Source organism: Littorina saxatilis, linkage group LG17, assembly GCF_037325665.1.
Source record: "Littorina saxatilis isolate snail1 linkage group LG17, US_GU_Lsax_2.0, whole genome shotgun sequence".
NCBI lineage: Eukaryota > Metazoa > Mollusca > Gastropoda > Littorinimorpha > Littorinidae > Littorina > Littorina saxatilis.
In genome coordinates, this window is record NC_090261.1 from 35,557,547 (window position 1) to 35,584,609 (window position 27,063).

At 40.4% G+C, this 27,063-nt stretch overlaps 2 protein-coding genes across 2 annotated transcripts in view; one reads left to right on the forward strand and one right to left on the reverse strand.

The window, feature by feature from the left end:
• LOC138952258 (cdc42 homolog) lies at positions 1 to 21,619 on the forward strand. Its single transcript, XM_070323882.1, has 3 exons — positions 1 to 1,432; positions 14,789 to 14,847; positions 18,671 to 21,619. Exons 1-3 carry the CDS (start codon positions 1,291 to 1,293, stop codon positions 19,073 to 19,075), a joined length of 606 nt encoding a protein of 201 aa, XP_070179983.1. The 5' UTR covers positions 1 to 1,290; the 3' UTR covers positions 19,076 to 21,619.
• The window catches only part of LOC138952256 (uncharacterized), a 17,104-nt gene continuing 8,950 nt past the window's right edge, over positions 18,910 to 27,063 (reverse strand). Inside the window, exon 2 of the mRNA XM_070323881.1 lies at positions 18,910 to 19,037. The gene's annotated coding sequence lies outside the window, so the exon portion shown is untranslated. The remainder of the gene's footprint in view (positions 19,038 to 27,063) is intronic.

The following is a 27,063-nucleotide window of genomic DNA, read 5'->3' on the forward strand; positions in this document are numbered from 1 at the left end:
TTCTGTATGTCTCTCTACTTCTGTATGTCTCTCTACTTCTGTATGTCTATCTGTTCTATGAGTGTGTGTGTGTGTGTGTGTGTGTGTGTCTGTATGTCTCTCTACTTCTGTCTGTCTATCTGTTCTATGGGTGGGTGTGTGTGTGTGTGTGTGTGTGTGTGTGTGTGTGTATGTCTCTCCTTCTGTCTGTCTATCTGTTCTCGGGTGGGTGTGTGTGTGCACGGTGTGTGTTTGAGAGAGAGAGAGAGAGAGAGAGAGAGAGAGAGAGAGAGAGAGAGAGAGAGAGAGAGAGAGAGAGAGAGAGAGAGAGAGAGCAAACGTTGAATCAAGTGGGAGCAGCGCATTTGTGAATAAACACACTGAGATTCAAACCTGGTTCCGAAGAATGACACAAAACGACCTAGCATTTACATTAAAACAAGAAGCACTCTTTACAGACAAAATTATACTTGAAGTCATAACCGAAAACAAATCATGGTCAGTAGTCTCAGTATTGACTTGAAGTGCTGCAGTGTGATGTGATTTTATAGCTAAAATAGTCTAGGATATTATTCTACATTAGAAAGCATTTCAATAACCAGCTACATTTTAAACGAAAATTCACGTATTGGATTAGTGAAACACGATTCACACACAACAATCAGCTGCTGAAAATATTTAGAACCACAGGCAACCGACACGTTCTGGTTTGAAGAGAAACCGGGGTGTCTGCTGTCGCCCCATAGGGTAGACTTTTCCCCTGCTCCACGAGGAAGACAGCTGTACATTTTGTAATACGATCAACAACAACAAGTACTTGTGACAACAACGACAAGTTGACACACTGCTATTGTATTGATCTTTCGTGCGTGATACTTTTTGTTTGTTACTTTTTGCATGCAGTGTATATATTTACTTACGACTTGATAAGTTAGTAAGTGTGTGTGTGTGTGTGTGTGTGTGTGTGTGTGTGTGTGTGTGTGAATACACATGTCAGCGGCTATGCATATTGTAGCCTTTTTTTTTAAGAAAAAAGATTTGACCCATGTCAGTACCAAAACCAGAAAACAATCCGACCATGCAGGCCGCTAATTCTCGGGAATTTCTCAATGCCAACCACCGCCGTAACGTAGCGTGGTACTGGTAGGGAGAATCCGTATAGCGATCTAAAAATAGCTCCGGAGGCCTGTCCCGAAATCTGATTGGTTGGCTAATTTTGACACAGAATAAACACATTACACGAGCGCTGTCAGGTCAAAGTGTGAGTGAGCGTGAGACTGGGACACACACATACACAGCACTTGTTTCAAAATGACGGAGCCTGAGCCCAACGCTTTCATCAAATGCGTTATCGTCGGCGATGGAGCGGTGGGGAAAACGTGCATGTTGATGAGCTACGCGACGAACAGATTCCCTACGGAGTATGTGCCCACTGTGTTCGATAATTATGCAGGTAAGTCGAGTCAGTCGTGAGCTGCTTTTGCTCACTGTTCTCTCTCTCCCTCTGTCCCGTTAGCTCACAAACACACACAAGGTAGTGTCACCATTTAGACATTAGTCCGGTGTTGCTTGTTTAGTTGTTAGCTTCCTGGCCTTGATGTCACCGCAGTAGAATAACTGGAAGCTGGAGATTTGTACCCCTCGGGTTGAATGCTTCGTTTAGAAATCTTCCCCAGTTTTCCTGGCTCATGTTATAACCATGAGACTCGAGTGGCTGCAAAGACGAGTGTCTCCTTCCAGGTAGTTTACTGCGGTTTCTTTTTCTTAAGTGGATGACGTCACTTTGTTTTGAACGCTGGAAAACAACAACTCCGACTCAGCGAGGGCTATGTCATTGACCGATATCTGTGTTTTCTATCATCGTCTACCATGCAGTTCAGCGGGATTGTGTCCTACATTTTTCATTTTATGTGCTTCAGAGTACAGCCTAGCACAAACGTAGCCCCTTTATAGTTCTTGTTGTGATTAATTTTCAGGGTTAGCCTACATTCACAAGTTAGGATTGCGGATCTGGGGGATGGGCCTTTGGTTTGAAAACATTCTAAAAGTAAATAAGGTATACATACTCTTTGAATAGTTTCTGTTGGTGACTTTTAGATCGAATATAGACTGTATTTTTAACAAACTAATTTATGAATGTAGATTGCCACTCATGTGGCTGTGCCTGGTTTTAACTTCCTGTATTTTCCCTTCCCAGTCAAGTCTTGGGACTGAGCAGTGGTGCTGGGACTAATGACATAACTCAAATAATCAGGTCATTGTATCTTTCAATTGCCTTGTCTAAGCGAAGGAGTAGGGGGAGGCATGGTTATAAAGTGTGTGAAGGAGATGAAGGGAATTGATACGCTGACTGCGATTGCTGGGTGAAGGATAGGCGTCAGTCGTCATTGATTGACATATATATATTAAACTTGCCAACATTGGTATTTTGTCTGCCAAGTGCCCAACCGAATTTCTGATATGAGCTGGCACATTGATTTTGAAAAGGACCTGTTGATTTTATCGGGAATACATCAGATCATGTGTTTTAAACCAGTCTTATCCTTATTGGTGAAAATTAAGGATCACTGGCGTATTGGAACTAGTTAAAGTTATGTCTTAGACCCTTGCTGATTGCGCTTAGTCAGTTTTTGATGTGCAGGTTTGCACAATAGCTTGTTTTGTATTTGCTGAAGAGGTGTCACTTTAAAATTACTGGTATATTAAAGGCATAATTGTTTTATCAAATATAACTCGGGTCTGTCTGCTTGATAACACTATTGTGTGGTCTCACTGTTAGTCTTCAACTTGTTGAACACAACAGGGAAGTTCACAATAACATTACAATTGTTGATTTTGAGCTTGATTTGATACAAATCGTTTTTTTGTGGTGGTTATTTCGTAGCTGGGATTATAACAAAAAATAATCCAGGACAGTAGCAGTAGTGTACAAGGAAATTCTCCAGTATTAAAACAATTATAGGCCTTATAGAATTCTCCTCAGTAGGTCACATCTATATAATTATATATACGACTAGTGTCTGTCTGTCTGTCTGTCTGTCTGTCTGTTCGCGATGCACGGCCAAAGTTCTCGGTGGATCTTTTTCAAATTTGGACACCGTATTCAGCTACACCCCGGACACAACCTCATCGATGAGATATTTCAACACGTGCTCTCAGCGCGCAGCGCTGTGCGCGCTGAACCGATTTTTTTGTTTTGTTGTCGGGATCCACTACCAGTAACTCTTCCTTATCTTCTCCAGTGTTTTCAGCCGCGATTATCTCCCTTCCTCCATGTGGCGTCAATCCATATTCCCGTTACTACGTTACTATTTTTAGAAGGTCACTGCACGTTACTATTTTTAGAAGGTCTCCAGTGTTTTGCGCGTTTATCTCCTTTCCTTCGTGCGCCGGCAAAGCCGGCGTACACCCGGCTTTTGCCGGGTCCCAGGCGCAGCCTGGTATTCGGTTCTACTTTTTCCCGGCGAAGCCGGTACCCGGCGAAGCGGGTAATCATCTAGTATTTCATACATTTGTACTGAACTGCAGCATTCACACGAAGTGACAGAGTCATTATAATTTATAAAGCTTGTATGGCTACTGCAAAGTGATTTTGAATGGGACACTTGCCAAAAATGACAAAGAAACAAATACATTATTTTAGATTATGGTATGTATAATTTATGTTGGGGATGTCAACCTCAGCACATTCTATACAAACACATAATTATATGTGTGATGTCTTCGATGTGTGTTTGTGTATCACATTGTGTATAAAGTACGTGTGCATACACACAAATGTAACCTTTGTGTTCGTGTTTGCAAGGTCGTCTTACTCATACTACATGGCCCGGACTGATTTTTATATTTAGTCAAGTTTTGACTAAATATTTTAACATCGAGGGGGAATCGAAACGAGGGTCGTGGTGTATGTGTGTGTGTGTGTGCGTGTGTGTGTGTGTGTAGAGCGATTCAGACTAAACTACTGGACCGATCTTTATGAAATTTGACATGAGAGTTCCTGGGTATGAAATCCCCGAACGTTTTTTTCATTTTTTTGATAAATGTCTTTGATGACGTCATATCCGGCTTTTCGTGAAAGTTGAGGCGGCACTGTCACGCCCTCATTTTTCAACCAAATTGGTTGAAATTTTGGTCAAGTAATCTTCGACGAAGCCCGGGGTTCGGTATTGCATTTCAGCTTGGTGGCTTAAAAATTAATTAATGACTTTGGTCATTAAAAATCGGAAAATTGTAAAGAAAATTAAAAATTTATAAAACGATCCAAATTTACGTTTATCTTATTCTCCATCATTTGCTGATTCAAAAAACATATAAATATGTTATATTCGGTTTAAAAACAAGCTCTGAAAATTAAATATATAAAAATTATTATCAAAATTTTTTTTTCGAAATCGTTTTAAAAACACTTTCATCTTATTCCTTGTCGGTTCCTGATTCCAAAAACATATAGATATGATATGTTTGGATTAAAAACACGCTCAGAAAGTTAAAACGAAGAGAGGTACAGAAAAGCGTGCTATCCTTCTCAGCGCAACGAATATCCCGCTCTTCTTGTCAATTCCACGGGCACTGCCTTTGCCACGGGCGGTGGAGTGACGATGCTACGAGTATACGGTCTTGCTGAAAAATGGCATTGCGTTCAGTTTCATTCTGTGAGTTCGACAGCTACTTGACTAAATATTGTATTTTTGCCTTACGCGACTTGTTTAATGTCAGTTTGCACCACAGCAAATTACATTTCTTTCAAGACACTTCCGCCCAATCTTCAACACTAATGAACTTGAAAGTTTATGCACTTTATATGTTCCCTCCCAAGCCTTACTTCCACTGAGTGGATCACCACACCTCGGACAGAAATAACACACACCTGAATTTTCACCTGGGTTCATGTTTGTGTTTTAATCATCGGTCAGTGGACAGGGCAAAAAGAGGGAGACTGATGTAGCAGTGCATTTGCTGATCAGCGGCGGAGCAGACACGCTTTTGCCCGTAACAGAAAAAACAAGTCGCGTAAGGCGAAAATACAACATTTAGTCAAGTAGCTGTCGAACTCACAGAATGAAACTGAACGCAATGCAACGCAGCAAGACCGTATACTCGTAGTCCACCGCTCACGGCATAGACAGTGAAATTGACAAGAAGAACGGGGTAGTAGTTGCGCTGGGAAGGATAGCACGCTTTTCTGTACCTCTCTTCGTTTTAACTTTCTGAGCGTGTTTTTAATCCAAACATATCATATCTATATGTTTTTGGAATCAGGAACCGACAAGGAATAAGATGAAAGTGTTTTTAAATTGATTTGGAAAATTTAATTTTGATAATAATTTTTATATATTTAATTTTCAGAGCTTGTTTTTAATCCGAATATAACATATTTATATGTTTTTGGAATCAGCAAATGATGGAGAATAAGATAAACGTAAATTTGGATCGTTTTATAAAATTTTTTTTTTTTACAATTTTCAGATTTTTAATGACCAAAGTCATTAATTAATTTTTAAGCCACCACGCTGAAATGCAATACCGAAGTCCGGGCTTCGTCGAACATTACCCGACCAAAATTTCAACCAGTTTGGTTGAAAAATGAGGGCGTGACAGTGCCGCCTCAACTTTCACGAAAAGCCGGATATGACGTCATCAAAGACATTTATCAAAAAAATGAAAAAAACGTCTGAGGATATCATACCCAGGAACTCTCATGTCAAATTTCATAAAGATCGGTCCAGTAGTTTAGTCTGAATCGCTCTACACACACACACACACACGCACATACACCACGACCCTCGTCTCGATTCCCCCCTCTACGTTAAAACATTTAGTCAAAACTTGACTAAATGTAAAAAACAACACTAGGCATTCATACGTAAAGAGCTATATTGAGTTTTATCAGCACTGGAGAAGGATCCAGATCGACGGTAGACCGGACTCATGTAGGAACTGTACTGAGTTTTAGCAACATTGCAGAGTAGTGAAAGAAACGGCAATAGACAAACACAGGTAATGAGGTATATTGCTGTAGAGTCACCAGAACTACAGCAATAGGCAGCCACAGGTAAGGAGGTATATTAATTGCTCTGTAAAGTGATCAGAAGTCACATACCACGGTAACAAAACCAAGGTTTTTTTTGGTTTGACACCAGCAATAAAAGAAACAATGATAGACAGACACCAGTTGATAGGCATTGACAACAATGAGAGACTATCGACAACAGCCGACCAAACACACGTAAAACGCTCAGTTATATTGGGTGTAAAAACTGAACAGTGAAAGAAACAGACAATAGCCAAAAAACCACGCGTTACTGGGTTTTAAAACAACGAACATTTGAAGGTGATTAATGAAGCCACACTGACAGGGACAGCCCTCGGAGTATTACATTGCACAGTGGTAGGCCTACCTGTGGTGAAAGGACAACTTTGGGATCAGTAAAAGTGTCCCGATGTAGCAGGTGGCCTCATTACGGAGTGGGATTCTTTGGTTAATTTGATAGGTGAAGGCGGACAACGTGAAGTGTTCTTTATGAGTTGGTGTCCTCTCATCGGAGGGGCGTGACAATACAGAGACCACTGTACAACACTTGACGTCTATAATTATCAGGTTAAGTTAGTTGACATTGACGGTAGAGAGAAGCACCGACTTGTGTGCATCCGTTGTACCGGTGAATTTGTTACGCAATAGATTAGTACAGTCTGTGCGTTTTAATCTTTAGTTTCTGTCTTTGTCAAGTGAATTAGAGGTCATTGAAGTCCCATGCATGTTCCAGTCAGCAGCGCGCACACTGGTGTGACCCCCCCCCCCCCCCAGACCTTCCTCACACTAAAACAAATCGCGTAAGGCGAAAATACAACATTTAGTCAAGTAGCTGTCGAACTCACAGACTGAAACTGAACGCAATGCCATTTTTCAGCAAGACCGTATACTCGTAGCATCGTCAGTCCACCGGCTCATGGCAAAGGCAGTGAAATTGACAAGAAGAGCGGGGTAGTAGTTGCGCTAAGAAGGATAGCACGCTTTTCTGTACCTCTCTTTGTTTTAACTTTCTGAGCGTGTTTTTAATCCAAACATATCATATCTATATGTTTTTGGAATCAGGAACCGACAAGGAATAAGATGAAAGTGTTTTTAAATTGATTTCGACAATTTAATTTTGATAATAATTTTTATATATTTAATTTTCAGAGCTTGTTTTTAATCCAAATATAACATATTTATATGTTTTTGGAATCAGAAAGTGATGGAGAATAAGATGAACGTAAATTTGGATCGTTTTAGAAATTTTTATTTTTTTTTACAATTTTCCGATTTTTAATGACCAAAGTCATTGATTAATTTTTAAGCCACCAAGCTGAAATGCAATACCGAAGTCCGGGCTTCGTCGAAGATTACTTGACCAAAATTTCAACCAATTTGGTTGAAAAATGAGGGCGTGACAGTGCCGCCTCAACTTTCACGAAAAGCCGGATATGACGTCATCAAAGACATTTATCAAAAAAATTAAAAAAACATTCGGGGATTTCATACCCAGGAACTCTCATGTCAAATTTCATAAAGATCGGTCCAGTAGTTTAGTCTGAATCGCTCTACACACACACACAGACAGACACACACAGACACACAGACACACACACACACACACACACACACACACACACACACACACACACACACACACACACACACACACACACACACACACACACACACGCACGCACATACACCACGACCCTCGTCTCGATTCCCCCCTCTACGTTAAAACATTTAGTCAAAACTTGACTAAATGTAATAAAAGGCAAATTTGTTTCTAAATGTAACACGACAATGACAGATGGCTCGTCTAAACCTTGATGGTAATTGGTATTCGTCCCTCAGTGTAAGATGGGTCCCGAGGTAAACCGCAAGGCAGTGAGAACAGATTACAAATAAGGGATGCTTTTTACATTTAGTCAAGTTTTGACTAAATGTTTTAACATAGAGGGGGGAATCGAGACGAGGGTCGTGGTGTATGTATACATGTGTGTGTGTGTGTGTGTGTGTGTGTGTGTGTGTGTGTGTGTGTGTGTGTGTGTGTGTGTAGAGCGATTCAGACTAAACTACTGGACCGATCTTTATGAAATTTTTCATGAGAGTTCCTGGGTATGATATCCCCAGACGTTTTTTTCATTTTTTCAATAAATGTCTTTGATGACGTCATATCCGGCATTTTGTAAAAGTTGAGGCGGCACTGTCACACCCTCATTTTTCAATCAAATTGATTGAAATTTTGGCCAAGCAATCTTCGACGAAGGCCGGACTTTGGTATTGCATTTCAGCTTGGAGGCTTAAAAATTAATTAATGACTTTGGTCATTAAAAATCGGAAAATTGTAATTAAAATTATTTTTTTATAAAACGATCCAAAATTACGTTTATCGTATTCTTCATCATTTTCTGATTCCAAAAACATATAAATATGTTATATTCGGATTAAAAACAAGCTCTGAAAATTAAAAATATAAAAATTATGATTAAAATAAATTTTCCGAAATCGATTTAAAAACAATTTCATCTTATTCCTTGTCCGTTCCTGATTCCAAAAACATATAGATATGATATGTTTGGATTAAAAACACGTTCAGAGAGTTAAAAAGAATAGAGATATAGAAAAGCGTGCTATCCTCCTCAGCGCAACCGCTACAGCGCTTTTCTGGATTGTTAATTTCACTGCCTTTGCCACGAGCGGTGGACAGACGATGCTACGAGTGTACGGTCTTGCGGAAAAAATGCAATGCGTTCAGTTTCTGAAAATCCGTCAGTGTCAATCTGCGACATCAATTTATTGCAAACCGGCACGGTTGGCCTAGTGGTAAGGCGTCCGCCCCGTGATCGGGAGGTCGTGGGTTCGAACCCCGGCCTAAGACTTTAAAATTGGCAATCTAGTGGCTGCTCCGCCTGGCGTCTGGCATTATGGGGTTAGTGCTAGGACTGGTTGGTCCGGTGTCAGAATAATGTGACTGGGTGAGACATGAAGCCTGTGCTGCGACTTCTGTCTTGTGTGTGGCGCACGTTATATGTCAAAGCAGCACCGCCCTGATATGGCCCGTCGTGGTCGGCTGGGCGTTAAGCAAACAAACAAACAAAATGTATTGCAAAAAAGGCCAACTCTGTGTATTTTTGGTATGTGTCCAAGTGGGGGGGGGGGGGGGTCTTTTGCCATGTAAAAGCCTGACCAGGTATGAGATGGTGAGCCAAATCGTTTGCACGGGAAGTGGGAGTGTGCCTTTAACGTTGGTCTGGACAAACGGAGACAGTGTGCTAACAGGGTATTGTCTTTGTGTGTGTGCTCTCTGTCTCTTTTTATCAGTGGTGGCAAGCCGGGCGGCGTTGCCGGTGTAACACGAGAAAATTACTCCCACGAGATTTTTACTCCGGAGTAAACATTTCGTACGAAAAAGTTACTCCCTTTACGAAAAAAGCACTCCCCCATTGCACGAGAAAATTACTCCCCAAGACAGGTGAGTTCCGAGTAAACATTTCGTTCAAAAATGTTACTCCCCTGACGAATAAATAACGAATAAATTACTTCACCCCAACACGAGCAATTTAACTTCGCATGCCAGGTGTACGAAATGTTTACTCCCTTGTCCCCTGTTAGTCTTGGTGGTGGAAGGGGTGGAAGGAGGGTAGCGCGACATTCGTGTGCGCGAGATCACTTACTGGCATTATCCCTTCGCCCGCATCCCATTTTTGCGTACGAGATTTTTACTGGAAGTAAAAAAAATGGGGAGTAAAAATTTCGTGGAGGGAGTAATTTTTTCGTGCCTTGGGGAGTTCTTTTCTCGTACGAAAAGTGTACTCGGAGTAAGAATTTCGTACGAAATATTTACTCCGGAGTAAATTTTTCGTGGAGTAAAAATTTCGTGTTACACCGGCCCGAGTGGATCCTATTTGTTTTTCTGTCCCCCGTGTCAGCTTTGAGATAACGCAGCCAGGTTTTTGTGTGTGCGGATACAATTTGCGACATTGAAGGATCGAGGGATCTGCGACAAAAATCAACGAGAACAATGAAGGAACTGACTTGAATTAAAATCATTCAAAAACATCGAACATAGGAAGTAGAAAAGCCTGCGCGTGATGCCTGAAGGAACAGTCGTGTGGGCCGGAGGTGTTGATTTTGAATTCAAAAGATGAAAATGATATGGAGGACCTTGGTTTATGGATATTACACATCTCTTGTTCTTATTCGCGATAGTAATCCCCCCTTTGGTTCACAACTACCACCACGCCCAGCCCCTCCCCCACCCAAGCGGCTCAAACAGAGGGAAACAGGAAGGAGAAATAATAGAGGTGGGGGGGGGGGGGGGTCGGATTGGGAGAGAAATATATCAGTGGAGCTATCCAACTATATACTGCCTATAGTAGGTTCTTCTGTTTACTTTCTACCTGCCCATGTATTTTGTGTGCTATTATTTGCAGTACAAAACATTGTTACATTAACTACCGTCTACCGGAATTTCGATAGCTTACGAGAGCGATTGTTCACGAGGTTTTGATTGTGGTTTTATTCTGGTAGGAAATAGTTTCATAGGGCTCAGGATAGTTGCTCCAATTCGACAGGAAATAGCTTTGAGTAGTCGATGACTGTTTTGTGTTTATGCATGGGATTGGGAACGTATTGACAAAACGCAGACTTTGGGGTCCCCCTGTTGAACATGATTTGAGTCAGTTGGTGACTAAAATGTTACTCTATCAGGGAGCAGAGTTTCCACTACACATCAAGGACATTGTACAGACTGGCGTAGGAAGTGTTAGTACATGTACCAGTGTGTCTTCCTGGTTGTACAGTACTTGCAATGCTATTGATTTTATTTCCTAGAAATAGCTTTTTGGACTGATGAAGGGAAGTGGACTGGAACCACATTTCCGCTGTTTTGTAACTTGTTGAGAGCGACAGTGTGGTTGGTTTGGTAGTGATGGTGCTGTTAGATTCTGTACACTGTAATGTTGGCATTGACATTTTTTTTGAAAAAGGGAAACTTTAGGATTTTTTAAATTTAAAGCAGTTCTAGTATGAAAGATTGAATTAAGCTACTTGTAAAATAATAGAAAATAAATACAAATATATAAAAACAAACAAACACAGGTATGAAAGTTCCAATTCGGAAATCAGTAATTTCCTGACTTGAAAAATGATTTCCTGACTGTTTTCCTGATTTTTAAACAATGCAGGGTGTCGAAATCATATGGAGCAAAACCTTAAAAAAGCCAGAGCTACTAGTCTCCAAGCAGACTTTCCTGATTTCGAAATATATCAACTTTCATACCCTAAATGAAGTCATTTACTTCATTTTCGTGTTCTTGAAATAAGATGAGCGGAGCTCAGCAAACTTGGGGATAGTGTGTTGCATACAGACGATATGATGCAGAGTGCAAGGGAGGGGGAGAAAGAGAAGCATTAGCCCGATTTAGCTACATGAATATTTGCCCTAATTGGATACTGTCCAAAGCAGCCCGGCGATATTTGCCCTAATTATGACATTGTCCACACCAGCTTAGCGATCAATGCCGTCTGTGACCCTGGGTCTGTTGACACTGCAAGACCCCCACATCCTCCAAAAGTCTGCAGCCGTCCCCCACCCCCGCCCAGACTTTGTGTCTGTGTCCGTTTTAATGTCATGAAGATATAAGGGGGGGGGGGGGGGAGGGGGGGGAGGGTGGCAAGGAAGCACTCTGAAGTGCTGTTTAATTGGAATTGATTTTTTTTTTACCGCAGAATGTAGCTCATTGAAAAAAATGGAATTATCAGCGGGGAAGATATCTTTTTTTAAAGTTTTTGTTTTACGTGAGCTGGATGTGTGACTGCTGCCTGCGTCAAGCATGGACATTTTATGACCAGGATTGCGTGACTTGACCGACTTGGCATGTGCCACTAATGACAGGCTCACATCACCGAGTTACACGCTTGGTGTCTAATGTAAGTCAGTCTTGAGTAACGCAGTGAGACGGAGTGCAAATGATAGGCCTCGTCCTGTACTAAAAAATAAAAAAAAAATGATGTCGGTGTGTGTGTGTGTGTGTGTGTTTGGGGGGAAGGTCGCTATTCGTTTGAGTGATTATTTAAGTGACCACCTGAAGATGTACTAAATATTTGCTCAGACCTTTATGACACTATAACTTAAATTTAATCATGCATTCAGGTAATTGTGCGCAACGTCCTCACACGAATATCTGCCGCAGAGAGTAAATGTCAATTGTGGCTGTCCTGTTAGTTTCACTCACGATCTTAAAGGCGGTATCATCCTTCTCGTGTAAGGTATCGTGTACACCGGCACAGACGGTTTTACAGGCGTACATGTGATCAGACTAAAGAGCATCCATCCACTTGGGAGGCAGGCTGTTGATTTCTGGTGTGTGTCCAAGTGGACGGATGCTCTTATCCCACGTACAATCCTGGCCTGGTGTGTTTGTTTGCTTAACGCCCAGTCCACCACGAAGGGTGATATCAGGGCGGTGCTGCTTTGACATTTAACGTGCGCCACACACAAGACAGAAGTCGCGGCACAGGCTTCATGTCTCACCCAGTCACATTATTATGACACCGGACCAACCAGTCCTAGCACTAACCCCATAATGCCAGACGCCAGGCGGAGCAGCCACTAGATTGCCAATTTTAAAGTCTTAGGTATGACCCGGCCGGGGTTCGAACCCACGACCTCCCGCTCACTGGGCGGACGCCTTACCACTAGGCCACCGTGTTGCGGTCCCTGGCCTGGTGGTGCTCATGATCGCCTAACCACGAGATCGAGAAGGAATGTGTCTTTGACTTTGACTTAGCCAACTTGAAGCTGAAACCTTTCTACCAAACAATATTTTGTCGGAAGATGGCCCACAATTTATGCATTGTAAGCTTTTGAGTGTTGTTATTGTTATTTGGAGGATTGGGAACAGGGATGGGATGTTGTTAGACATTGTCTGTACAAGGGAACTGCGTGTAGGAGGAAAGTCCCATCATTTATTAGTCTCGTGTATCGGCCTCAGGAGCATTGCGAGTGCTTGGGGCTAGTTTCAGTGATGAATTTGTGGTTATTCACTGTTATGTTTAGATTAGAAGGGCCTGCAAGCGAGCTGCAGCTGGTCAATGATCATCGGCAATTAATCAAGACTAACGAAGTGAATGCATGTTGACATGACCACTGACAGTCACATGGACGCACGCCCGCACGCACACACAGTCACACACACACAAACACACACAGTCACACACACGCACACACACATACACACACACAGTCACACGAACAGCTGTTTTGGCCCCTCCCCCTCGAAACGAATTTTATTTTGCTTGCAGACCTGTGAGTGCTCTTTTTCCTGTACTTTGTTTGTATGTAACATGTTCACATTTTTTCTAATAATCTAATAATCAGACTTTTCTTCCGTCTTCTTTGTATATAACTTGTATCACTTTATCACAAATATCCCTTTGGGCTCAGTTGCATCGATGGGAAAATCACCCTAGAAAACCAGCGTGTCAATAAAATCTGTGTGCCTGTGGCAAGCCGAGTTAGTACAGAGTATTCTTTTGAAGTTTAAGCTCAAAACGATTTGGTGTACATAAGTGGGGTTTCAAGTTTCAACTTGTCGCCAATGGCGACTCTGGGCAAACTCAATTTAGTTTGTGGAGACTTGCTAGTTAGACACGAAGGAGCTGCGGTGGCTTTAGAAAACTTGTGGACATTCTCTGCAACATTGCCTCACATTTCATTGCTCGATGGCTGATTAATCGATGGATTTATGAGAGAGAGAGAGAGAGAGAGAGAGAGAGAGAGAGAGAGAGAGAGAGAGAGAGAGAGAGAGAGAGAGATAGATAGAGAGAGAGAGAGAGAGACTCGGAGAGAGAGAGAAAGAGAGAGAGAGAGAAAGAGAGAGAGAGAGAGAGAGAGAGAGAGAGAGAGAGAGAGAGAGAGAGAGAGAGAGAGACACACACACACACACACAGAGTCACACACAGTCTCACACACAGTCACACACACACACCCAGAAAAATGACGAGTCTAGCCAAAAAAAAACCACAACAGAACGGATTGCACACTAACAGCTGGCGAAAGGCCATGAACGTGTTCAGGAGAATGACATAACACAGTGCAAAAACTAAACGATGAAAGATTTAAACAACATAAATGAATGTCACTTGTCATCAATAGTACATTGTACATTTTAAAACCTGAACCAATTTGGTACTGTATGTCGGACAGTAAAAATAACTATAATAACAACGAAAATAATATGAACACCCACACACACACATACATACACACACCAATTACATCCACAAACAGTAGGGGGCAAACCGTCACCTCCTACTCTGGCCTCACATGAAAAATAGGAGATAACAATTACTCAGACTCGACACCAGGCCGGCTATATTGTGGCGACCTTTGCCTTTTTGACCGAAGCAGAAACCATGCTGATCCATCATGACACCAGTTTGGCTGCAAAACTAGGGGAACCTTTCTGCGTCCCTGGAATCTTCAAAGTCAAAGCGCGCTAGGATTCATTTCGCTTCCTCTTCTTTCTCATTGTGTAAAACTTTATGACTCAGTATCTGTCGTCTCAATTTTGGCTTTCATTGTTAAACTGTACTTGAACACCAAAAAATGACTCTCCAGTGCCCCTCAGCTCACACGCACGCAAGCATGCACACACACACACACACACACACACACACACACACACACACACACACACACACACACACACACACACAATAACACACACTTTGATTGTAATGAAATGAAAAACCCAACTTAACTTGTTTTTGTATTGTTTTCAGTAACAGTTACAGTTAAGGATAATCCCTACCAACTTGGTCTCTTCGACACAGCAGGGCAGGTAAGTCACATTGGTAGATTAGATGATTTTATCCGAGGTCAATATAATCATTCTTTAATACCAGCAGAAAATGGTTACTTGTTTCATCGGCGTTTGATACATAAATATAACTGATCATACTAGGCATGCTAGCAAAAAAACCAGCAGAAATTGAACAGAATACGTACATTTATTTTTAGATTGGGTCACAGAGCATTCATTGTTCAAGAAATCTCTTTGTGAAATCACACCAGCAGCAGACATCGATTTTCTGATCCATTGACGATCACTCTCCCTGTTTGAAATGTGAGCAGGTGAATGCATATTGCTGGTATACTATGGTCTTGTGCAATTTATGAAAGCTCCTGTGCAAAGCAAGGAGTTGTTGGGGATTCTTTCTTTCTTTATTTGTGTCATTTCTTCTTCCCTTTTGTTTGTTTACCTTTTTTTTTTTTTTTGGGGGGGGGGGGGGGGTGTAATTCTGCATCTGCTTTGTTGAATAGCTATTTTGTCTGCTTGCTTGGTTGGCAGTTCCTTTTTTGGCCTGTACTGTAGTGGGACATTTTTACCTACATTAGTATTTGTTTTGGGGAAAACACAGCAGGAGCTTTTTTGCAAGGCAAACTAAAAGTGGTATGCACCCGAGGAGTTATTAGCAACTAGAAAATGTACTTCTTTTGTTGAAATGAACACAGAATTGTCTCAGGCCTAAAAAAAAATAGGTGTGGTTACGGTAACCCGACCTACCCTATTTTTAGGGGCCGATCCTATAACTTTTTATTACATTTGTCAAACAAAAAAAAACAACAAAAAAAACCGAGTGCAAAAAACGCAATGAAAGCGAAAGCGCCCGTGTCGCACACTTATTTCCCTGTCAAGTAGGTTTAATTTGTACACATTAGAAAAAAAAGTTAAAAAAAAAAAAGTGATTGCCTACCTACCTACCCTATTTTTTTTGGCTATGTTACCGTAACCATGCACACCTATATTTTTTTTTGGCCTCAGAAACATAGGTTCTAACTGGTATATTGTCATTTTTCTCTCTCACTCTCAGTGCATAATGAAAACGGAGGAAACTGAAACAGTTCAGAATTGACGCTGCATCCTAACAGCCTTATGAATATGTAGACTCAAAGTTTCTTCTTGATCCCACTTACAAAGAAACATGTATGGCATTAAAACGCTTAAAACTGACGTTCTTATGACACTTGAATAATCCTTTGCCAAAGGGAAATGTATATGCACTTTACAATTGTATACATTTCTCTTTGGCATTTGAAGCATTCATATGCTATATTAAGTTGTTAAAAACTGGAATTTTGGCGACTATTTTGAAATTACCCTTTGACACATTTTTATCGAATGTTCGATTGCTATGATAAAAGGAAACTTTTTTCAGCGGACACAAGGTCACTTAGAGCTGTGTACATATATTCATCTGTTTGCATGGAAGAGCTTTCAAAGCATTTTGTTTAACCTCATTCATCGCAGCTGTTTGTGAGGTGTTAACGGTAAAGATTTGCAAAAAAACAACTCTATACATGTTTTAGAAAAGTAGTTTTTTGAATGGAGTTTGGCATAAGGCATTCAGTGGTATTATGCAAAGCAAATATTGTGGGATTAGGATCACTAAGAGACGGTGGAATTTTGTTATTATTCAAGGGCATACCCCAAGGAAATTATTGTCAAACCCGGTACTGGCTTTTCATACACAACACAGACACAGTGCACAAACACACACGCACACACACACAAACACAAGGGGGGAGAGAGAGAGAGAGGGAGAGAGAGAGAGAGAGAGAGAGAGAGAGAGAGAGAGAGAGAGAGAGAGAGACACACACACACACACACACACACACACACAGTGTTTATCACAAACATGGTTGTCATTCTCAAGCAATACATAATACATGTACATTTGTTTCCACAGAAGGGTAGAGTTAGTAAGTGAATCCATTATATACATATACTGCATAAAATCTCAAGTAGGACTCAAATTTTGAATATGAACTGTAACATGACATGTAACATTAGTATCATTGGCCACAAAGTCCACGGAATGTACAATGTTGAGTGGTGTAAAACTGAAGCCCCTAAAGTGTATCTGCAATGTATTGACACCTTTGGCCACGCGTTTAATTATTTTGATCACTATAGTACCGTATGTTTTTACATTTAGTCAAGTTTTGACTAAATGTTTTAACGTAGAGGGGGGAATCGAGACGATGGTCGTGGTGGTGTATGTGTGTGTGTGTGTAGAGTGATTCAGAGTAAACTACTGGACCGATTTTTATGAAATTTTACATGAGAGTTCCTGGGTATGATATCCCCAGACGTTTTTTTCATTTTTTTGATAAATGTCTTTGATGACGTCATATCCGGCTTTTCGTGAAAGTTGAGGCGGCACTGTCACGCTCTCATTTTTCAACCAAATTGGTTGAAATTTTGGTCAAGTAATCTTTGACGAAGCCCGGACTTTGGTATTGCATTTCACCTTGGAGGCTTAACATTTAATTAATGAGTTTGCTCATTAAAGTTGTCATTAAAATCGATTTTTCGCAAACAGATTTAAAATTGATTGCATCGTATTCTTCATCACATTCTGAATCTAAAAATATATACATATGTCATGTTTACTCTTAAAATGTGATCACAATTAACGAAAATAGAATAATTAGTCTTACGATTAAAATGTAAGAAATCGATCCAAAAATGATGTCATCTTATTCGTGATCATTTCCTGATTACCCTCCGCGGGTTAGGGGGAAGAATTTACCCGATGCTCCCCAGCATGTCATAAGAGGCGACTAACGGATTCTGTTTCTCCTTTTACCCTTGTTAAGTGTTTCTTATATAGAATATAGTCAATTTTTGTAAAGATTTTAGTCAAGCAGTATGTAAGAAATGTTAAGTCCTTTGTACTGGAAACTTGCATTCTCCCAGTAAGGTAATATATTGTACTACGTTGCAAGCCCCTGGAGCAAATTTTTGACTAGTGCTTTTGTGAACAAGAAACAATTGACAAGTGGCTCTATCCCATCTCCCCCCTTTCCCCGTCGCGATATAACCTTCGTGGTTGAAAACGACGTTAAACACCAAATAAAGAAAGAAAAGAAATTTCCTGATTCCAAAAACATATAGATATGATAGGTTGTATTCAAAACAAGCTCAGAAAGTTAGCAAGAGTACTGCTTAGCACAATACGCTACCGCGCTAATCTGGCGTGTCAATATCACTACGTTTTGCACGTGGAAGGCGAGCGATTTCCTTCACGCGGCGATTGACGAAGCTGTACTGTCTTAGTGAATAAATACAGTGCGTTCAGTTTCATCCCGTGAGTTCGACAGCTTGACTAAATGTAGTAATTTTGCCTTACGCGACTTGTTTTTTTTAACCCAGTCTGAATAACACAATACAACAAATCTGTTTTTCTGCCACCAAAGTGCATCTGTAATGTATGGACACTTTTGGCCACGCGTTTAATTATTTTGGATCACATACAGTACTGTATGTTTTTTTCAACCCAGTCTGAAAATTAATAGAACAAATCTGTTACACAATAATGACGTTTTTGCTAAAAGTAACACCTTTACAAACATCAATCATTTCAACTTCCTACCCTACTAGCCTGTAACCGTCTATTCCAAAGGAGGAGTAACAAGATTAATCAAATAATTTCAAACGCAATGTTAAAGTCCATTCCAAAACACCTATCTATCTTTTCACTCAAACCCTGTCAACCCCACAGGATAATTACAGAGTTTAGCTCGTTCAGTACTTATACATTTCAGCAATGATGAAGTAACACCACTAAACTTAAAACATAACCCTCTCATTCCCACAGGAGGAGTACACCAGCCTGAGGATGCTATCGTACCCGGAGACCAGCGTCTTTCTGACGGCCTTCTCCGTCGTCATGCCGGAGTCCATGAAGAATCTGGAGCACAAGTGGGTGCCGGAGATCCGTCACGCTCTCCCCAAGTGCCCCTTCCTCGTCGTGGGAACTCAAATCGACCTCCGCGAAGATGAACAGGTCAAGCTGAAGCTGGCCAAACGACGACAGAAACCCGTGACTCAAGAAGAAGGGGAGAGGTTCGCTAAGAGGATCGGAGCTTACGGGTACTCGGAGTGCAGTGCGTTGACCAAGCAATGCCTGAAGGACGTGTTTGACGAGGCCATGTTGGCAGTCTTGGACCCCCATGACGTCAAGCCTGAAAAGAAACAAAGAAGAAAGTGTACAATTCTTTGATGATTTTTTTTATTAGGGTAGGGAGGGGGATGGGAGGATTTTGAGTGCATGTGTGAAAGAATGCTGCTTTTTTTTACTTTTTTTTTTTTTACGGAGGAGTGATGCAGCATCATTGAAGATCATTTGAGACTGTGAATATTGCTACGTTTTTGTAGCGGATTCGGTGTGCTGGACTCAAGGTTGTATATATATGCCAGGAACCAACTGCGTGAATCTGTGTATATGAAAATGAAATATAAAGAGACTTTGATTGCAGAAAAACAACACGAAGATATTTGTGAACTGCCTCTAGACAGAGTGCTTGAATACTGCCAAGGAACTAAATGGAATGTTCATCTTGGCCTAGGTGTCAAGAATGTTTGAGAGCAACACAAAGATTTGAATGGACAGGACCCTGAGGACCGTTGATGCAAGACTGCAAGTCATCTCGGAGTGAATTTGGATCATACTGCATGAGTGTGTGAATGAATACTAAGCATACATGAGGCTTGGTGTGACACGTTATGAGAGCAGTTGACTATTTTAGTGAATCAGGGAGGATTTCACTGTATAAATGAACACAAACTATGTGCAAACTCATGCGTGCAAAAGTAATATATGAAGTGAAATGTGAACGTGAACATGTTAGCACGCTCTCCTGTGAAAAGTGCCAAGAACTGTGACAGATGTGTGGTTTCTGTGAGTATCTGGTAGCACAACAACAAGCAAAGCACTTAGACTTTCATTTTGAGAAAAGAGATTGTGATGAAATAACAGTGTTGTTCCCAGATGCAGATGGCAGTAGGTCAGTTGGACAATCACATGGATTGAAAATATGCATGGGTCAAAATGCCCTGGCTACAGAAACTTTGTTCTGTCAGAAGCCCTCATACACATCAAAACTATCCGAGGGTCGACCGGCAAGGGGTCAGAACAATGCATCAGGTAAAAAAGAATGCACCAAAGACTGAGTTCTGAGAAGAACACTGGGATTAGTACCTCTTAACATTTCTTCGAGATTAACTGTGGAATACGAGTCCGCTGGAATACTTGAAAATCTCTGTTAAAAAGTTTTAACCACCGGCAGGGTATAGGTAGCTTAAGCAACTGCTATGTTTCAGTTCTGTACTGACAGAACTTAAGTTGTTTGGATGTAGATCAGTTCTGAAGCAACTACTAAGTTACAGTCGATTTTTCAAGCAGCTGTGATATATTCAACTCTGTGCTGGTGAAACGTAATAGAGGCGGGCATGCAGAGTTTCTTAGCCCGGCCCAGCGCTCCAGAAAGAGACTACTTCGCAAAGCACACATGTAATATATATGTGAAGTAGGGATGGAGCTGTTTCCTAATATATGAGGTATCAATCAGAATGACATGGTATCACTATGTGTGGTCAGGAAGCAACGTGATGTGTTCCTAGTTCACCTGGACCGGGGTGCACGAAGTGAAAGTTTCTTTCTTTATTTGGTGTTTAACGTCGTTTTCAACCGTTCAAGGTTATATCGCGACGGAGGGAAGGGGAGTGATGGGATAGAGCCACTTGTCAATTGTTTCTTGTTCACAAAAGCACTAATCAAAAATTTGCTCCAGGGGCTTGCAACGTAGTACAATATATTACCTTACTGGGAGAATGCAAGTTTCCAGTACAAAGGACTTAACATTTCTTACATACTGCTTGACTAAAATCTTTACAAACATTGACTATATTCTATACAAGAAACACTTAACAAGGATAAAAGGAGAAACAGAATCCGTTAGTCGCCTCTTACGACATGCTGGGGAGCATCGGGTAAATTCTTTCTCGTCCCAACCAATATGGGACTCCCCCTAACCCGCGAGGGGGCCGAAGTGAAAGTGGGTGAAACTCGAACAGGTGAGAACAAACCTCGGGGGGCTGATTCGTTGAAATCACAACAAATCTCAATTTCAACCAATCCAACATTGCGACTGACTGCACCCGGTTTGTAACTTTCTTGTGCATTTCGGCCCTCATCTCCAACTGCATTCAGATTTGTGCACTGAATGACATGAATAGATCCCCGGAGACTGACGGGCCTGAAAAGAATGCTGATAAGTTGTGTGATGCTTGCAAATAAGACTTAAGATGAACTCATTTGTGCGATTGTGTACAGTGTTGTATTTTTATTTCTTTGTTTTTTACAAGTGATTTTACACCAATTGTAATCAAATTGGTCAAGTTCGCACGTTTCATCTGTTAATGTTTGTCGCTCATTCAGTTTTAAGTGCTTTATTATGATTTATTTTGCCTTAAAATGGACCAATTTTCTGATGCACTGCTTTAATGGTGCAAATGATTTTGAATGTATTGTCTCTGACTTAATGAATAAAATTCTGCTTAGCATAAGAATAATCATGCAATTTGAAATTAATTCCCACCTTGTCCCTTGGGAAATAGGGAGAGTGGCTTGCTGTTTTCATGATCTTCTTTCCCCTCTTTAATTTTTGTGTGCATTGCATTTCAAGTGAGAAAAATACAATTCACATGCAAAAACATTCTGCCGCTAATAAACAAATAAATTATGAGCAAAAACAATGCAAAGCCAGCTGTAACTGTGATCTTTGTTTGTTTCATCTTGTGTCTGACCAGCTGCAGTGTGAAACAGAGTCAAGTTGAGACAGGTTAGCCTTTCTCATCAGTTCTGTAGTTTGATATGATGTGCATTAAGCACTTAATTTGCTCGTAGTGATGAGTAATTCTGGGTAAATATATATCTAACATGAGAGAAGAAAAGGTAAACTTGGTTGTTTTGTGTCTTAGAATGTTGGAAGAAGGAGCCATGTAACACCAATTTTGTGTTGGCTCCAAAAACAATTTCCAAAAAAACAACAAGTGTTAATTAAGAAGGGGTTGTAGGGACATGTGTGTGCAATGTGAGGGTGGGTAGGAAAGGGGGGGGGGGGGGTAGAATTGTTTTACTATTAAATATGTCATTCTGATGGACACGTTTTGCACCCTTTGGTTAGAATTAGTTCATGATCTGTTAATGAGCAGCCAGAATTGTTATTTTAATGTTAGCAACAAGAAAGAGACTCTATTTTACCCAGTTCTTAAACCGAACACAATATAAGAAAAGGGAGAAAAGGCTGTCTGAATTATCCAGTTCTTACAAGTGCTGTAAGGAAATCCCCCATGTCACAACAGTGGCTTTATAAAAGGACAGCTAGCTAGGGAGCAGAAAAGGGGTCCGGCCTGTGAACAAACCTTTGCTCAGCTATCAGTCTGACTCTCCCTGTGTTCATATTGGCCCGCGCTGACTGTGAAACGAGATTGTGCCGTCAGTCTGTTTTTTCACAGGCGTTTGCAATCAGTTAATAATGTCTGAGTTGAATTGTGTTTTAAGCAAAGTGGATATTGAAGGAATGTTACTGAATACGCGTATGTTAGGTGAAGAAAATCCCCCCCTCTCTCTCTCTCTCTCTCTCTCTCTCTCTCTCTCTCTCTCTCTCTCTCTCTCTCTCTCTTACCCTTGCCCCCTTTTCCCTTCTTCCAAAAACAACATGCAGGCCATCGTTCAAGGTCCATCCCTACTTGCACAGTACCACACCAGTCCAAACCCATCTACCTGTGCAAAAATCACTTTTAAAGATCAGGTAAGAACAAGTGCGAGAAAACATCCGTTGAATGATAAGCAAACACACAGGGGACCAGCCAATCCTCATCACCTAGCCTGCACTGAGGCTTTTATGTAACATCAGGTGCGTTCTTTGCTTCGTCCTGTCTTGATTGCACTTATAATCGCTAACCAGGTTTGGGAAAGTAATGAAACTCGTGGAATAGAGAAGTGGGTCTTTTAAGTTTAGAGTACATTCAAATATGGATCTAGCTCGAACTGAACGGATTGTTTATTAAATGCTAGGGTCATTCTGTATATGCAATGGCACAGATCACGGAAAATGTGATTTACTGTTGTATCAAAACTAAAAAAAGTTGAATGTTCTCAAGTCCTGATTTTGGATCCATCAGTTTTGAATGTATTATTAGTACAGTGAGAGTATCATTCTAATTGTTTGACTCTCTTGAGGTGCCATATTCTTTGAATTAGCCAAGCAGCAGCGTGACAGCTCATTTTGAGTCTTCAATGGTTTTGAAGCAGTATGGTATTAGTCAATTCTGTCTTGAACATTCAACCTTGCATACTCTTTTTAGTCATACTCTAGTCTTATTAGTCATGTTTTGTATTGTACTCATAAGAAGAGTACTTGCTTATCAAATGCACATACATGTAACACAACCTATGAACAGACAGTGTTTTATACCATATTGAAGGAACATCATAGTTAGTGCATACATATATTATAATGTGCCAGGTAATTCCTTCTGTGTTGAAAAGGGAACATTCTTAAACCATCATGAATAATTTCTTCTTTTGCTTATTATAAGGGGCTATATATGCATCTTGTAGGTTGGGTGGGTGGGGGTGGTGGGTTTGTCTTTGAAAGCTGAACTTAGGTCAAAGGACATTTCATGTATATATATATAGATGCAGTTATTTTAGGAGTGTCCTTAAACAGGACTTCGGAAATTATGTGGAAAGTGAGTCAGCAGTGATATGATTTTTTGTAATAACAGTACAGAAATGTCAGCACTGTTGCTGAGTAAACGTGTAATTATGAAAGTATAAATCTGGCACAAACTCGTGGACCGTAACTCATGCAACCTTTTTTTCTGTTTTTTGTGTGTGTGGCAAGGATCGAGCTCAAAGGACTGAATGGTTAGAAAGATAACTTGAACTGGCTAAACACTCAATATATCTGGAGAACAGTTGCATGCTCACGATAAGTATAGACTATCTGAGTTTATCTATCTCTTTTTTGTTAGTTTATTTTTTTAATTTTCTTTTATTCTAATGCTTGTGTTGTGTGCTATATGTCATCTGAAGGACCGACTGTTTTGATATTTCAGTATCCTTTTGAAAGATAATGTGCATGTGCATTTTCTGTGAATGGTACTGTGTGAGTGTCCATGCATGCCTGTTAATTTGGAACAACTTCATTATCGTGTTTAATATATATGACAGCTTGCAATGAAACAGGCAATATTCATGCTGAAAACCTGCAAGAAATCTCTCTCTCTCTCTTTTATGATTTTCATTGGTGCACTTACTCAGTTTGATAACATCTGGATTCTACCATACAGTAAGCAATAACAGTCTGTATTTATTATTTAAAAAAAAGAAGTTTTGTTGTAACTAAAAATAATACCAAAAGGATTGTATTCATGCTCCAAGAAAGAGTGCATTTAAAGTGGGTTTTTTTAATACTTTTTTTTGTTTAGTCACACTTTAGTACATTAGAAATTCAAATCTTCAATGCACTTTTTATAGGGTTTCAAGGAAACTGTTATACCTAATGCCAAGTCAGATGTGGAATTTGAAAATGCCAATTGTTTTGGGATTGGTTAGGGAAGGGGGGAGGGGGGTGGTTGGGGGTAGAGGTGTAAAGGATAAGAAAACTGAATATGTGTCACTCAATGCAACAGAAGATCCTTATACATTGAACTAGTTGGCAAAAATATAACAAGAGGCGAAGCCTTCACGGCTCACGTAAGAAATCGACAAACAGTAACACAAACTCAATCACTCTGTCACACATACACACACACACACACACACACACAAAGTAAGCATAGGTGAAACTGTGCAAGAAAGGGAGACCCTGGATCTGCCAATTAGTCTCGGCCCGCTCACAATAACAATGACCGAGACTTTCAGTAATTCCTTTGCGTGACGTCTAACCCTCTTACGTCATAATGTGACGTCTTCAAATAGTTTCTATCACACACGTCAAACACTTTTGACCGAGACGTAATCTTCTTATGCGAGCTTTATCCATAGACTCGGAAATGTTAAAGTTTCTATCACGCACACACGCACGCACGCACGCACGCACGCACAGACAGACAAAGTTTATCATCGCATAGGCTACACTTACGTGAGCCAAAAATAACAGAATGCAAGTCAGCATAGTAGTGATTTGTTACGTAACAGTTTTAGTCAAAGGGTAAAATTTTAACTGATTTAATACAGTAGTGAATAAACTTTGACAAAGATTATTAACTTCAGACCAGATTTGTTTTGGACATTTTGCTGGCTTACATTTCAAAAGTTACTTTACTTCCTTTTGGACTTGGTTCAGTTTTGTTGAGACTACAATATTTTGGTTTACAATATTTATTTTTTATTTTCTTACCGTGGGTGAAAGGGTTCACAAATAATTAAAGGGAAGTCAGTTTACTACTTGGAAGTTTTCGTTCTCTTCACCTCTCTGCCTCTTATGTACTCTCATTTGAATTGCAAATATGATGATGCTGAATATGTTTGCAATTAGTTTGCATATGTCTTTGAAATCAAAGTGAAAAGTCCCAGTAAGGTAATATATTGTACTACGTTGCAAGCCCCTGGAGCAAATTTTTGATTAGTGCTTTTGTGAACAAGAAACAATTGACAAGTGGCTCTATCCCATCTTCCCCCTTTCCCCGTCGCGATATAACCCTTCGTGGTTGAAAACGATGTTAAACACCAAATAAAGAAAGAAAGAAAGTGAAAAGTATATTATTTTTATCTGTTTTCCTGATAATCTTGCCGAAGGTGTGTTTGTTTGTTTGTTTGCTTAACGCCCAGCCGACCACGAAGGGCCATATCAGGGCGGTGCTGCTTTGACATATAACGTGCGCCACACACAAGACAGAAGTCGCAGCACAGGCTTCATGTCTCACCCAGTCACATTATTCTGACACCGGACCAACCAGTCCTAGCACTAACCCCATAATGCCAGACGCCAGGCGGAGCAGCCACTAGATTGCCAATTTTAAAGTCTTAGGTATGACCCGGCCGGGGTTCGAACCCACGACCTCCGATCACGGGGCGGACGCCTTACCACTAGGCCAACCGTGCCGGTCTGAAGGTGTGTGTTTGAGTGGGTGAAGAGTACATGCTTTAGGATGTGTTTGCGTTTTATACTTCATTGTACATATATTCATTCCAAGATTGTGAAAGTGAATAATATTTGGGTTGTATTACATTATGTGGTATGATCGAGCTCTGCAAAGTCATGCCTAGTTGTATTTTGTGACTTTGTGCAAAGAGAGAGAGAGAGAGAGAGAGAGAGAGAGAGAGAGAGAGAGAGAGAGAGAGAGAGAGAGAGAGAGAGAGAGAGAGAGAGAGAGAGAGAGAGAGAGAGAGAGAGAGAGAGAGAGAGAGAGAGACTGTTTCAGTTGCTTTTTTTCCAGACAATAATATGTATGTAAAGTGATTGTTAAATACTGTGATTTCTTTTGTCGCACTGACAAAATAACTTGATGAATGCTTAATGTTGTTACCAGTGCTTAATTAAGTTCAACACAGTAACAAAAATCCCACCTTGTTTTGTATTATTCAAACTAATTCAGTTAATTACGCACACATGGTACTTTTCAGTTACTGTAAAATGTGTACTGTAAACATTTTACAGTAACTGAAAAGTACCATGTGTGCGTAATACTACTTCAGTTATTGAGTAACAATTTTGACCCCACTGAAACAAGCAAATGTCAAAGCACACGTCCAATGGAAAACCGAACTTGTTTTTTTCTTATTACATGTATTCATTTTTTTTTATGGCAGAATTTAATGCAGAAGAATATTTATCTTTTTTCATACTTTCTTTGTTTTTCTTTACAAAAATGTTTCTTTTTTCCTGTTTCTTGCTAATCTTTCTTTGTTCTTCTGGTTGATTCAATTTGTTCTTGATTTGCTCAGAAAATGCACAATCTGAAAATAGTTTTACACAAAGACAAATCACCGCGTAATACCCATGGCAAGTAATTTGATGATTTAATTTGCCTACATCTTCTACCGCACAAAATTGCAACAATAAATGCTTTTGATTCATTTGCAAGTGTTCTTTCATATTCTTTTGATAATGTTATGCGTTTACATTTATGACATTTTTATAAATCACTTTTTTTCTGTTAGAAGTTTGTTTGTGATTGACCAGTATGCACAAAGTT

Excerpts from the sequence above, each read along its gene's own strand:
- LOC138952258 (XM_070323882.1), top strand. The coding sequence starts at position 1,291 with ATGACGGAGCCTGAGCCCAACGCTTTCATCAAATGCGTTATCGTCGGC. Across the intron at positions 1,433-14,788 it reads TGTGTTCGATAATTATGCAG|TAACAGTTACAGTTAAGGAT; the intron begins GTAAGTCGAGTC and ends TATTGTTTTCAG. Across the intron at positions 14,848-18,670 it reads TCTTCGACACAGCAGGGCAG|GAGGAGTACACCAGCCTGAG; the intron begins GTAAGTCACATT and ends TCATTCCCACAG.